Genomic DNA, 12,343 nt, shown 5'->3' with positions numbered 1-12,343 from the left:
AAACATTTTTGGTATGTACTGCAAAAAGTAAAAGTTTTTCAGCTATCTTTGAAAAATGTAAATATTTTTGCTTTATGATAATATAATAGATCCCCTCACTTCTGCTCACGCATGAAGCGACACATGTGTGCAGGAAGTTTCAGTTTCAGTTTCACTTTCTCAAGGAGGCGTCACTGCGTTCGGACAAATCCATACACGCTACACCACATCTGTTGAGCAGGTGCCTGACCAGCAGCATAACCCAACGCGCTTAGTCAGGCCTTGAGTGCATGCTTACATATTTGTGTACCTATGAAAGTGGATTTCATTTTGCGTAATTTCGCCAGAGGACAACACTCTCGTTGCCATGGGTTCTTTTTCAGTGCGCCAAGTGCGTGCTGCACACAGGACCTCGGTTTATCGTCTCATCCGAAAGACTAGACGCTCAGTTTGATTTTCCAGTCAAACTTAGGAGAAAGGGCGAGAGCGGGATTCGAACCCACACCCTCACGGACTCTCTGTATTGGCAGCTGAGCGTCTGAACCATTCTGCCACCTTCCTCCACGTGTGTGCAGGAAAATGAATACAAATAAATTGTATGCATGCATTCAGGTATTTACGTAAGAACTAAGCATTCATATGCTCACATACATCTGTATACGTGTTTGTGTGTGTGTGTACACATGCTCAGCAATAAACATACACATACATTCCTATGTTGTTTTAAAGAAAATGTGACTATTCACATTCAGAGACACGATCACAGATCAAAGCATACACATGGACACACAAACACACAAAAGCTGTAAATGAATATCAGTACCTCTGAAAACTGTATGCCTACATAAAGACCTAAGTTCTCAGCAACAATACCATCCTGTGGATGGTCATCAAACAGTATTACTAAAGAAAATACATGTTTTAACACTCATACGATCAATAACTTGAATTACCAATGATTTGAAGTTGCTGTTTAAACACACACACACACACAGATGCATCATTTGTCTATGCTGGAAGAGAATAAGTAAGTTCATTCTTGAAACATTTTTGTTCTGCAAGACCTAGCCTACAGTTTTCTGGAGTTTACACAGCCATTCTGAGGCAGGAGTGAGAAACTATGCAGATGCTAAATGCATTAAATCAAACTGCTGACATTAATACAAATAAAATTCTCTTGCCACAAAAGATATTCATTCTACCATGTTAATTTTTCAGTGTGTCTGTGTGAAGGTGGGTGTAGAGTAAAACATATAAAAAATAAGATGCCAGTTCTGAATATCTGCTACCTATTGACAAAGTCAAGTGTCACTGTCAGTTGACATGTATACTACATGATAATATGAGCTCATCAATAGACTGTCACCTTGAGTGGAGAAACTTAATATTGAAGATTACATCAATGTGTAGTGTCACATGATGGGTATGAACAAAGTGTTAAACTTTATAGTTCTTCTGATTATATCCAATCTGACATACATGTATATCATGACACAATGTGTTGCACAAAAATAGTTTCTCTTCTGTGTATGTTCAGTCTGACATAAAAATAAATATACAATAACAACAAAAAGTCATAATTAAATTGCATAAATAAAAATGAGCTGTTCCTAGTGGAACTGCTGTCATGTATACCCGTTTCTGGTATAAATGAGACAACCTGCTCTCCCCAAAGCATAGCCTAGCTGGTGCTTCATTAAAAAAATAATAATAATAAATCACACACACACACATACACATCTCTCTCTCTCTCTCTTTCTATGTATATATATATATATATATATATATATATATATATATATATAAAGAACATTTCAAAGTTTGAAGTTGACAGGCGCCGATGAGTCGTGAACAAAAATTAATGATTCAATGTAGACAGTTTCAGTTTCAAGGTGTCAAAGTGTGCAGCCTGTATCTATATACACTACACGACATCTGCTTTTAACAGTATAAAGTACATACTGCCAATGTTGACCTGGTACCCGCAGATGAAGGCACCAAGAAAAGTGAATAGGATTAGAAAATGTTTTTATTCCAAGGGGGAGTTCCTTAAAAGCGGTTTCGTGCTTCATGTGAGGATGAGGTTACTCTCACTGGAAACGAAATCCTGACGATTTTTTTTAAGCATTACGTAAGTGCTGTAAATTTTGCTTCATAACTCAAGACAGCAGACAGCTTCAATTCAGTCAATCGGTACGGGGAAGGATTGTGTGTATGTTCGCGTGCGTGTGTGTGCACGTTGGTGTTCTACATGTTATTGACTGCTGCATGCGCTTGCATCTGTACAATGTTCTGCATGTTTTGAAGGCACCCCAAGCTCAAATGAGCACACACAAACAAGAACGCTCTAAAATACTGTTATTATATTTTTCATCATTTTTGTAGCAGAACTCATTCAAGAATTGGCACGCCCACGCCGGAATGAGGAAACCGCGCGGGGAACTCGCCAGGAGCTGTGACCCCTGACCTCAGTTTTCGTCATAATTATATTGACCCAACGAGAGTGGTGCTTTTTTGGGGGGGAAATATAGTAATACGTAGAATTATTATCTTATATGCATATCTGTCGTTAAATTCATTCGAAATAAACTTTTCTAGAGAAGTCGTAACTGCAAGCCCTGTGAGAAAATCTGCGTGCACTTCACGAGAGTATCGCGGCCGCGTGATCTCACACTTGCCCTTTCGTATCCTCTGACTGCCATATTGGGTTTGCTCAGGCAGGAGATCGACACAAAATGCTGACCGCACGATTGGCTTCTACTTTGGCCAGACAGCTGCCAAGAGCAGCTCCTCAGGTAATTGTTTTGTTCAACTTTTACACCTGTGTGTCAGCCGTAATCTTACGGATTTTTGTTCAAAGCGAAAATTGGGCGGTCCGCTGTCGCCGGGTGCTCAACGTGTGCTGTCTGCTAGCAAGCAGAAGAAAGAATAAGATAGTTGCATAGGTCATCGAGGTGAATGCAAGTTGGGTTTTAATTTTTTTAGTATTTGCTTATACTTTTATTAAAAATAGATCTTGTGACATCTGCATTGCATATTTATTTTTGTAAAATCAGTTTTTCTTTATCGTCTTTTATTAAAGTTGTGTTCCTTGGCGACAGTGATTGATTGACCTTGGACAAGGCGAAGTTCGGACACTAGACCGAGCAGTGTGAGATTCAAGTAAACTTGATTTCGTCGTTCATTTAGTATTTTTGTTAGTCAGCAAACTATGCACTTGTCACAGATCGCAGCATGAGCTTTAAGATGTATTGAACAAATATACCGGGTCGCATGTAAGAGATGAGTCTCGAGATATACCAGACACAATATAAACTTGTTTCATTTCCAAACTTGTGTTTGTGTCTGTGCTGATTCTAGTGATTTCAGTATATGAAAGTTCTTTTTTTTTAAATACTGATAATTAAAAACATGAGCAAATTACAGTGCTAAATTAAGTATGAAACAGGGGGGGGGAAACTAAATAAAATTAAGATGGAATTAACTTTTAACTAAAAATACATAAGATAGCCATAAATGCTGTCCTATATGGCAATGCTCAGTATTTGTCTTCTAGTTTCTCACAAAGCCTAGTGAGTTTTTCAGGTACACAGCATCAGATTACTAATTAGTGGGAAACAATCAGGGGCCACATGACCTCAAGGCTAAGGTCATTGGTCAAACAGCATCAGGTTGTTGACAGCAAAAAGATGTAAGAATTACATTGCTGTATACCTCATGCCATCCCAGTAGCTTGTGAAATTCAGAGGAGAACGGAATTAGCAGAAAGAAAGTTGTAGGAGTTGCCAGAAGGATGTTGCCACATGCAATCCATCTGTTTAACTTGGCACTGCTGATTTTCTATCTTGATTTGCTGCCATTGCTTTTTCTTCTGGAGATTGAATGCAGTGGAACCATTTACTCATGGTTTGTGCATGGTAGCTGTATAGTATACTTAATCAACTCAAGGTCATCACACAAGAGCTGTCCATGCATCTGGGTCTATGGGATTAGTGAGAGTTTACCTTATCCAAGTCCACTTCCAACCAAGCCTTATAAATCTCATACTACCCTAAGTATTGGTGTTGGGATTGTGTATACACATTGAGATTCATGAAGGGGGGGTGGGGGGTTGCAGAAATATTGTTTAAAAAATGCCATTTGAATGGAATGATAACAAGATAAAAAGAAAAATGAGTTGAGAACCACACAGTAAGATGCTGTAGTGAAAGCTTTCCTTTTCCCTTGGGGTCTTCTGACCTTGAAAAAATGACTGGTAGTGACACAGGAAAGTTCAGGCAGATAACATGTATATAATGGGTTGATCATAACAATTTGCTAGCTCAAAGGACTGCCCCTGAAGTCGCATTGTCATGAGTTCGCCCACGGCGATGCATACAGCTGCTAGTTCTCTGCCCAGCAGTTGCGCTGAAGAAGCTGGCCGGATCGCCGATGAAAGCTACGCAAGTGGGTAGCCTTCTTTGAGAGATCGGTTTAACTTGGTAGTCATTATGAATTAATTTTTACTTGGCTCCCCTTATTAGTGCACACATGCAGTGTGTGTCTTGAAATAAACCTATTTTGATATGAGAGGTGAAAAGAATATGTGAAGTTTCAGACTTATGTCGTTACGATGTATCTGTCATTTATCATGGGAAAAAATCCTATCTTTTTTTTTGTTGTTGTTGTTGTTCCAGATCTGCAAAAATGCTTTTGGAGCCGGCTTTGTTGCAGTTAGAAATCTACAGACATCACAGCAGTCATATGCTGCAGGTATGTACAAAAAAATCCTTGCCATTATTCTTTAGCTGTACTTTCATGTCATTTTTTTGGTAAGTACCACCAGAAGGCCTCTTTATGGACAATGCTTAGACAGCAGTATTATTTTCAGGGTTTGTAGATGCTAGACTTGTTCACTTGATATTTGCGAAGTGTACTCAATGTTAGAATTACTCAATCTACAATATACATAAATACTGAATCCAGTTTATCAAATTTATTGGACCTCAAGTAAATATTCATTGCATTTCAGTTTTCACCTTTATTTTGCTGGTATTTGAGAGCATATTTCACTGGCAGCTAATCTTGGAAGATTAATGTTGACTATCAAAGATGATTATATTGATTTCTTTAAATGATTAAAAATTAGGCTGCAAGATTCAGTTTCTTAAATACAAACCTCTTTTTCCATTCCCTCTTCCTTTACCCCCTCCTAATCTGCCTGTCTTTGATGAACCTCTTATAACTCATTTCTATTGTTCTGGAACTTCCCCTTTTTTTTGTCTGGGGGTTGGTTTCTGGCTTGAAAAAAAACCCCAATAGATTGGAGTTGTTCCTTCTGTTGATACGTGATTTTTACTGCCGGTTTTTTAATTTCCTTTTTAGCAAAGGATTAGAAAATAAATGACAGAAACCAATGTTTTGCTGTTGACACAAGTGTGACAGACAGAATTTGATGGTGGGTGTATAACTTTTAGCCTCAGAAATTGATAAACATGTTTGCATAAATCTGATTTTACTTTTTAGGGAAGAGAAAGGGGCACAATACTGTAATTGTAGGTTTCATAACTAAGAATATCTCCCCAAGTCAAATTCATTACAAATTCTCGATGTGATAACGTCCTGTTTTCACTTTTAGCCTGATAAATACTAAATCTTTTACATGTTATCTGAAATATGCTTTTTTTCCCTTCAGATGTTTGTGTTGTTTTTCTCTAAACGTATCAAATGTAAATCACAACCACTAGTTGGGATGGCTATTCTGATTGTGAACACAGTGCCAAACATTTTTTTTTTTTTTTTTTTATTATGGTACCCCATTGGGTTTCCTGAAATAAACACAATGTCTTGTGTTGTCCACTTACAGCAGGCGGTGCTGAGGTGTCTTCTATCCTGGAGGACCGCATCCTGGGCCAGGCCCCACAGGCCAACCTGGAGGAGACAGGGCGGGTGCTGTCCATTGGTGACGGTATTGCCCGTGTCTATGGCCTGAAGAACATCCAGGCTGAGGAGATGGTGGAGTTCTCCAGTGGCCTGAAGGTAAAGGGCAACAGGGAATTATGTTGCTTCAAATGCAGGGTCTTAAGCAGCGCATTGACATATACCATTCTTGTATTTCTGCGTCATGTATTTATGTTAATGTGTGTCTGTGGGATTTTATTGTTTGTACATCAGTGTGACGTCAAGTTTGTACATCAGTGTGACGTCACCATAACACCATCATAAGATGGGCAACAAGAATTCATTTTTTTTTTCTATTTTAGGCATCTATGAATTGAACTGACAGACTGAATGTCAGCTGAATGCTGGGTGAGCGAAGCTTTGCAGGCACATTATTGAAGGGATATATGTTTCCATGCCAGGAAATCTAGTAGGCTGGTTTAAGTAACTGTGGTTTGTCATTTTCACTGTTATTACTTGTACTGCAGATGTATTATTAGATCTTTGATAGTGAACTTGTGTTTCTGAGATTTTGTACTTGTTGAAATATATTTGTTGTTTGCTTTTGTTCATAGTTGAGTCATAGATTTTAACTTTTACTTTTATGCGCTGATACTGTTTTTCTCCCTTTTTTTGACAGTGCGTTCATGTTCTGCATTTCACTTGGTCATCTCACTCTTCTGTGGCAGAAGTTGAAACATGACAGTGCTTGTTGCTTGTGTGCAGGGTATGGCTCTGAACTTGGAGCCTGACAACGTTGGTGTGGTGGTGTTTGGTAACGACAAGCTCATCAAGGAAGGCGACATCGTCAAGAGAACTGGAGCCATCGTGGACGTGCCTGTGGGCTCTGAGATGCTGGGCCGTGTGGTTGACGCTTTGGGAAACCCCATTGACGGCAAGGTAATTTGTCAGTGGTGAAGATGAATATTTGACTCTTTTGCTTTTTTCCTCCCTCTCTCTCACTGTTTTTCTTGGAGAGAAGAGAGAAAACAGCTGGGTGGTGTGGGAGGTTGAAGAGATCAGAGTCCTATGAAGCAAATCTTAAATCTTGAAGACAGTTGAAGATAGAATTTTAAAGTGATGTCTTGTGTATGGAATTAACATTTTGTGCAAAATTTTAGACAGTTGAAGACCGGATTTCACAAACTCTTCTTTTATGCACAGTATTATAGATAAAGTTGGTTGGGTTTTTTTTTTTGTTTTTGTTGTTGTTTTTTGGTGTTTTTTTGGTTTTGGTTGTTGTTTTTGGGTTGGTTTGTTTTTTAATGATTTTAAATGAATAGATAAATAAAGATGTCTGTGGTTAGATTCTTCATCTGTGAAATCAATATGTTAATTTGTATTTACAACTAACCTGATTTAAAGAAGTGATATTTTTTTGTAAAAATACTGAAGGACAGATTAACTCTACCCACTAGTCTGCTCAAACTTTTACATTTTTAACACATATTATTTTCAGTAGATGAGTTGGTTTTCAGTCCTGTTGTATGACATGTAGTGAGTAGTGTGGTTGTGGTTAATGTATAGGGCCCAGTGACCTCCCCTGAGAGGCGCCGTGTGGGTGTGAAAGCCCCTGGCATCATCCCCCGTACCTCTGTGAAAGAGCCCATGCAGACCGGCATCAAGGCTGTGGACAGTCTGGTGCCCATTGGACGTGGACAGCGTGAGCTGATCATCGGTGACAGACAGACAGGGTGGGTGTCCTTGTGTAGGACAGGTCTCTGCTTTGAATTCCAGGGACGTTTAATTAAATTGTGTCTGTTGGGATATGTCTCAACCTTTAATCCAGGGGCATTTAAAATATGTCTTTGGGTCATGTCTCATCTATGAATCCCTGGGGTGTTTAAGTATGTGTGCATGACAAGTCCCAGCTTTGAATCAGGGAGCTTATGAAAGTGTTAACTTATACTGAGTTGGGGGAAAAAAATTAGGTGAAGAACCAAAAATAAATTTATCAGGAAATTATGGGCAGTTGAAATATTCAACAGAAACGAACGTAACCTGAGGAATATTTAATCACTCCTTTGCATAGAAAATGGCATATGACAGTGGATTCAACCTAAAGTTCAATAACTTTAAACTGATTTTCTTTTAATTCTGCATGGATACTTGGATGAATTGCACAGGTTTCTTATTTTGATGATCACTTGTTGTTTTTGCATGAATTACCTGAAAATGTGTTTCTGTAACTAGCCGAACACAGAACTGATATCACGTAATCTCAATTTCTCCTCTATTTAACTTGTTCGTTCAGACTCCACTGTAAGTGTACACACAAACAGGACCAAAGGTACTCGCATGTCAGCACAAACAGGGACCCAGAAGACAATTTGGTTTTAATTCTGATTCTCAAGTGAAAGTTGTTTATGTACCCAGCAAAACGGCCGTGGCCATTGACACCATCATCAACCAGAAGCGCTTCAACGAAGGCTCCAATGAGAAGCAGAAGCTGTACTGTATCTACGTGGCCATCGGACAGAAGAGGTCCACTGTGGCCCAGCTGGTGAAGCGCCTCACTGACGCAGGTTAGCCACTTGGACAGTCGTCTTGCTTGCTTGTTTGGGTTTTCTTGTGTTATTTTTTGTTTCTTACAAAAACTTTTAATGTATATATCTGTATGTCATATTCATGACCTGTGAGAATTTTTCTAATAATTCATTATAAAAAAAAAATAAAAAAAAAAACATTCCCAAACTTAAGCTAAGGAGAAACAGAGAGAGAGAGAAAAGAAAAAGAAAATTTCCTGTGATGAATCTCTGTTGTTGGTTGCCCTCATACAAGGGCATTTTCACAGCATTTGATGACTACAGATCTCAATTGTCAAAAGAAAAAAAATTAAAGCCATTCAGTGTGCCCAACAAACTGGGGTGTCACCCGATACCACAAATCTGTCTAGTTGCTGTTCTGAACATAGTTGTACTGTTGGTGTATGAACAGATGCCATGAAGTACACCATCGTGGTGAGCGCCACTGCCTCTGATGCCGCCCCTCTGCAGTACCTGGCCCCATACTCTGGCTGTGCTATGGGAGAGTTCTTCAGAGACAACGGCATGCACGCCCTCATCATCTACGATGACTTGTCAAAGCAGGTGAGAGGTCTTTCAGGTGTGGCTGAGAATTGAGCTGCAGAAAATGCAAGAAAGGATAAGCTTTTGTTTTAAATGCTCCCAGTGGTCTGTTCTTTGACAATGAATGTTCATTTGATCAGATGACCACAATATTGTACAGTTTTTAGATAAGTTGTCAAACAGGACTTTCTTCAGTGTTTTTAATGTTCGAAGTTGTGTCTGTGATGGCGACTCCTGAAGCTAACAGTGTTGGGTTTTGAATGTGTGCAGGCTGTGGCTTACCGCCAGATGTCTCTGCTGCTGCGTCGTCCCCCTGGACGTGAGGCCTACCCTGGTGATGTGTTCTACCTGCACTCCCGTCTGCTGGAGCGTGCCGCTAAGATGAACGACGACAACGGCGGAGGCTCCCTCACTGCTCTCCCCGTCATCGAGACCCAGGCTGGTGACGTGTCGGCCTACATTCCCACCAACGTGATCTCCATCACAGACGGACAGATCTTCTTGGAAACTGAGCTGTTCTACAAGGGTATCCGCCCTGCCATCAACGTGGGTCTCTCTGTCAGCAGAGTAGGATCTGCTGCCCAGACCAGAGCTATGAAACAGGTGAGGGATGGGGAACTCAATTTGTGGGGTGGTTTTTCCCTGCCCCCCACCACCACCAATAACTTTATTTAGGGCCATGACTGAATGATGGTTCATTGTTATATCTGAGGGTTAATAGCATGTACTGCACCTTCATTGCACAACTATGTTGGATAGTTATGTCTTCTCATTGGTTCATAACACATTACATTTTTTCAGGGATGAGTGTTTAGAGCAATCATTATGTGTAATAAGTATTTATGTTGTGGCACCTGCATCCGCCATTACTAGTGCTTGTTCAAGTCAGCTCATGTGATTAAAAATGCCAGGCAAGTTAATGTTTCAGGATAGTTGGCTTAAAGATGAAGAATATAGGGACTGGCTGATTAAAGTTTCAAAAGGTAAGCATTAATGATGGGCAGTGTTCAGTTGGCAAGATATCAGTTTCATTTGTCTTCAGTGGGCAAAGGTCCTTACAAACTGAGGAAATGGTCCTTGAAGTTCTGACAAGATCCTTATATGGCAACCTGAAGTCTGGGAACAGTGTGAAACTGATGTTGGCTTGTGTTGCACCAGGTGGCTGGTTCCATGAAGCTGGAGTTGGCCCAGTATCGTGAGGTGGCCGCTTTCGCCCAGTTCGGCTCTGACCTGGACCAGGCCACACAGAACCTGCTGAACCGTGGTGTGCGTCTCACTGAGCTCCTCAAGCAGGGACAGTATGGTAAGTCCTGTTACAAGGGGCTACACAACTGGGGGAAGTTGATGCTGGCTGGTCTTTGAAGCAGTTTCATTAGTAATGTTTGGTGGTATCAAGTTTTGTAGTCATGTCTTTGTGGTGAAAATCTCAACCCAGTCTGTAGATTTGACATTGACAGTTATGTTTCATACAGTCTGATTGTAGTGTTATAGACATTGACATAGTTATGATTCATACACTTGCTGTGATAAAAGGGAAAACATACTCAATGAAACACATTTCCTCTGTAATAAAGAAGGAAAAAAAGTTTGACCGTTGATTAAATATTAATGGTGAAAAGTTTTGTTGTTCTAAAGTGTTCTTGCTTTGTCTTTTGAATCAGATTTTCTCCATTATGTTTTGTGTGTGTGGTGCTTGTTTCGCTGTTGTTTTGATTTATTCTCCCATTATATTTTGGGTCCAGTGTTGGTGCTTCTCACCATCATAATCTTCCCTGCTGCTGAAGCGTTCATTCTGTTAAATCCTGTGCATTGCTTGTTCCAGTGCCCATGGCCATTGAAGAACAAGTTGCAGTCATCTATGCTGGTGTGCGAGGACACCTTGACAAGATGGACCCCTCCAAGATCGTGAGCTTTGAGGCTGATTTCCTCAAACACCTGCGCTCCTCTCAACAAGAGATGCTGAAGACCATTGCCACAGAGGGGAAAATCAGCGAGACCACAGAAGATAAATTGAAACAGGTGGTCACATCTTTCCTGTCAGGATACAATGCTTAAAGACATAGAGCAGCTAGCTTGAGCAAATCTGGTGTATACAGTAAATGGGGATACAGAGACAGTTTAGCATGGAGAATCCATTTCGGCATCTGTAGTTTGGACCATCTTTTGTGATCAGTTTGGTGTGCTTGACAGTTTGTGGGGGAAAAGATGAGTGGATTGGCAGATTAATAATGATTTGCTGTTCTACTTTCATGAGTGCATGTTGATAAACATGTTTGTTTGTACTAAATATATTAGGTTCTGTATGACAATTTGTGGAACCATTTTAGGTAATAAAATGTGTCTGCACCGTGTGAATTAAGTCTTCTGTTTTCTGTTATAGCAAAGCTTTTGTATTGTTAATTCCTGCTTAATGAGAGTTCATACGTCAGATCTTGTTCAAAATGACATGGTTGAAACTGTACGTTGCTTCCATTGCACTGAATGATACCTTAATATTGCAACAATGTGTACTGCCGCTAACATTTGATGGCAACCCGACAGGAAAGAATTCTCAATCTACCAGCACACTGAGCTTGCATGTATCAAGGCTGAAACTTTGTGTACAAGAACTAATGCACACAATAGTGACACACACAGAAAAACCGAACATCAGCATTTGTCTTTACTTGCTTATAATTTTCACACACATGAAACCAAAACTTTTGTGTCGCAAAACCCTTTTTTTTTCACCACATTGAAAAGCCCTGGCTGGATAATTAATGTCTTATGTCCAATAAGCAAGTAAAAGATGAAGCACAAAGAGTGACAGCAGTTTGAATTGACAAAAAATATAACTTACTGTCAACTGCTTTTTTCCTGAGAAAATCAGCTGGTCAGGTTTTCTTTTATTGTATATTTACAGTATTACTTTGAGAAAAGTTTTTTTTTTTTATGGTGCATTTCATGAAAATGATGGCTAAAAAGTCGGAGGTATTAAAATTACGGCTTCAACAGCATTGATTCAGCATTCAGATTCCAAGGTCCATCTTTCAGCCAAACTGTAACACATGCAGTTACCAGCACTCCACATGAATCACAATGTACAGGTGTCACTTGAAGAAAAAGCATTCCACAAGAACCACAGAACAATGTACACAAGCAAATATCACTGTATGCTTAAAACTGTTTTGAGACCTGACAAGATGCTGGAGATCCAATGTCTACCGTCTCAGAACTAATTTAGGGCACTCATAAGGAAACACAAGAAGTGCATTGTTCCACAAGTGTTAAAAGCATTATTAAAAATAAAAAACACAAAAACTTGTTTCATGTTAAGTTTGATTATCAAATAAAAATTAAAAGGAACTGCTTCCATTAAAACAAAACGGGTTACTTAA

The 12,343-nt window shown here is 39.6% G+C and overlaps 1 protein-coding gene across 1 annotated transcript; it reads left to right on the top strand.

The window, feature by feature from the left end:
* Positions 1-2,622: 2,622 nt before the first annotated feature.
* On the top strand, positions 2,623-11,321 carry LOC143297373 (ATP synthase F(1) complex subunit alpha, mitochondrial-like). The gene is made up of 10 exons (XM_076609682.1): positions 2,623-2,774; positions 4,656-4,731; positions 5,825-5,997; positions 6,625-6,798; positions 7,426-7,592; positions 8,275-8,423; positions 8,836-8,987; positions 9,237-9,569; positions 10,125-10,269; positions 10,789-11,321. The coding sequence occupies exons 1-10, from the start codon at positions 2,715-2,717 to the stop codon at positions 11,019-11,021; spliced, it is 1,662 nt and encodes a 553-aa protein (XP_076465797.1). The 5' UTR covers positions 2,623-2,714; the 3' UTR covers positions 11,022-11,321.
* The last annotated feature ends 1,022 nt before the right edge of the window (positions 11,322-12,343 follow it).

This window comes from Babylonia areolata, chromosome 22 (assembly GCF_041734735.1).
Source record: "Babylonia areolata isolate BAREFJ2019XMU chromosome 22, ASM4173473v1, whole genome shotgun sequence".
Lineage (NCBI taxonomy): Eukaryota > Metazoa > Mollusca > Gastropoda > Neogastropoda > Buccinidae > Babylonia > Babylonia areolata.
This window is presented reverse-complemented; position numbering and strand designations above follow the sequence as displayed.

Excerpts from the sequence above, each read along its gene's own strand:
- LOC143297373 (XM_076609682.1), top strand. The coding sequence starts at position 2,715 with ATGCTGACCGCACGATTGGCTTCTACTTTGGCCAGACAGCTGCCAAGA. Across the intron at positions 6,799-7,425 it reads GAAACCCCATTGACGGCAAG|GGCCCAGTGACCTCCCCTGA; the intron begins GTAATTTGTCAG and ends GTTAATGTATAG. Across the intron at positions 8,988-9,236 it reads ACGATGACTTGTCAAAGCAG|GCTGTGGCTTACCGCCAGAT; the intron begins GTGAGAGGTCTT and ends GAATGTGTGCAG.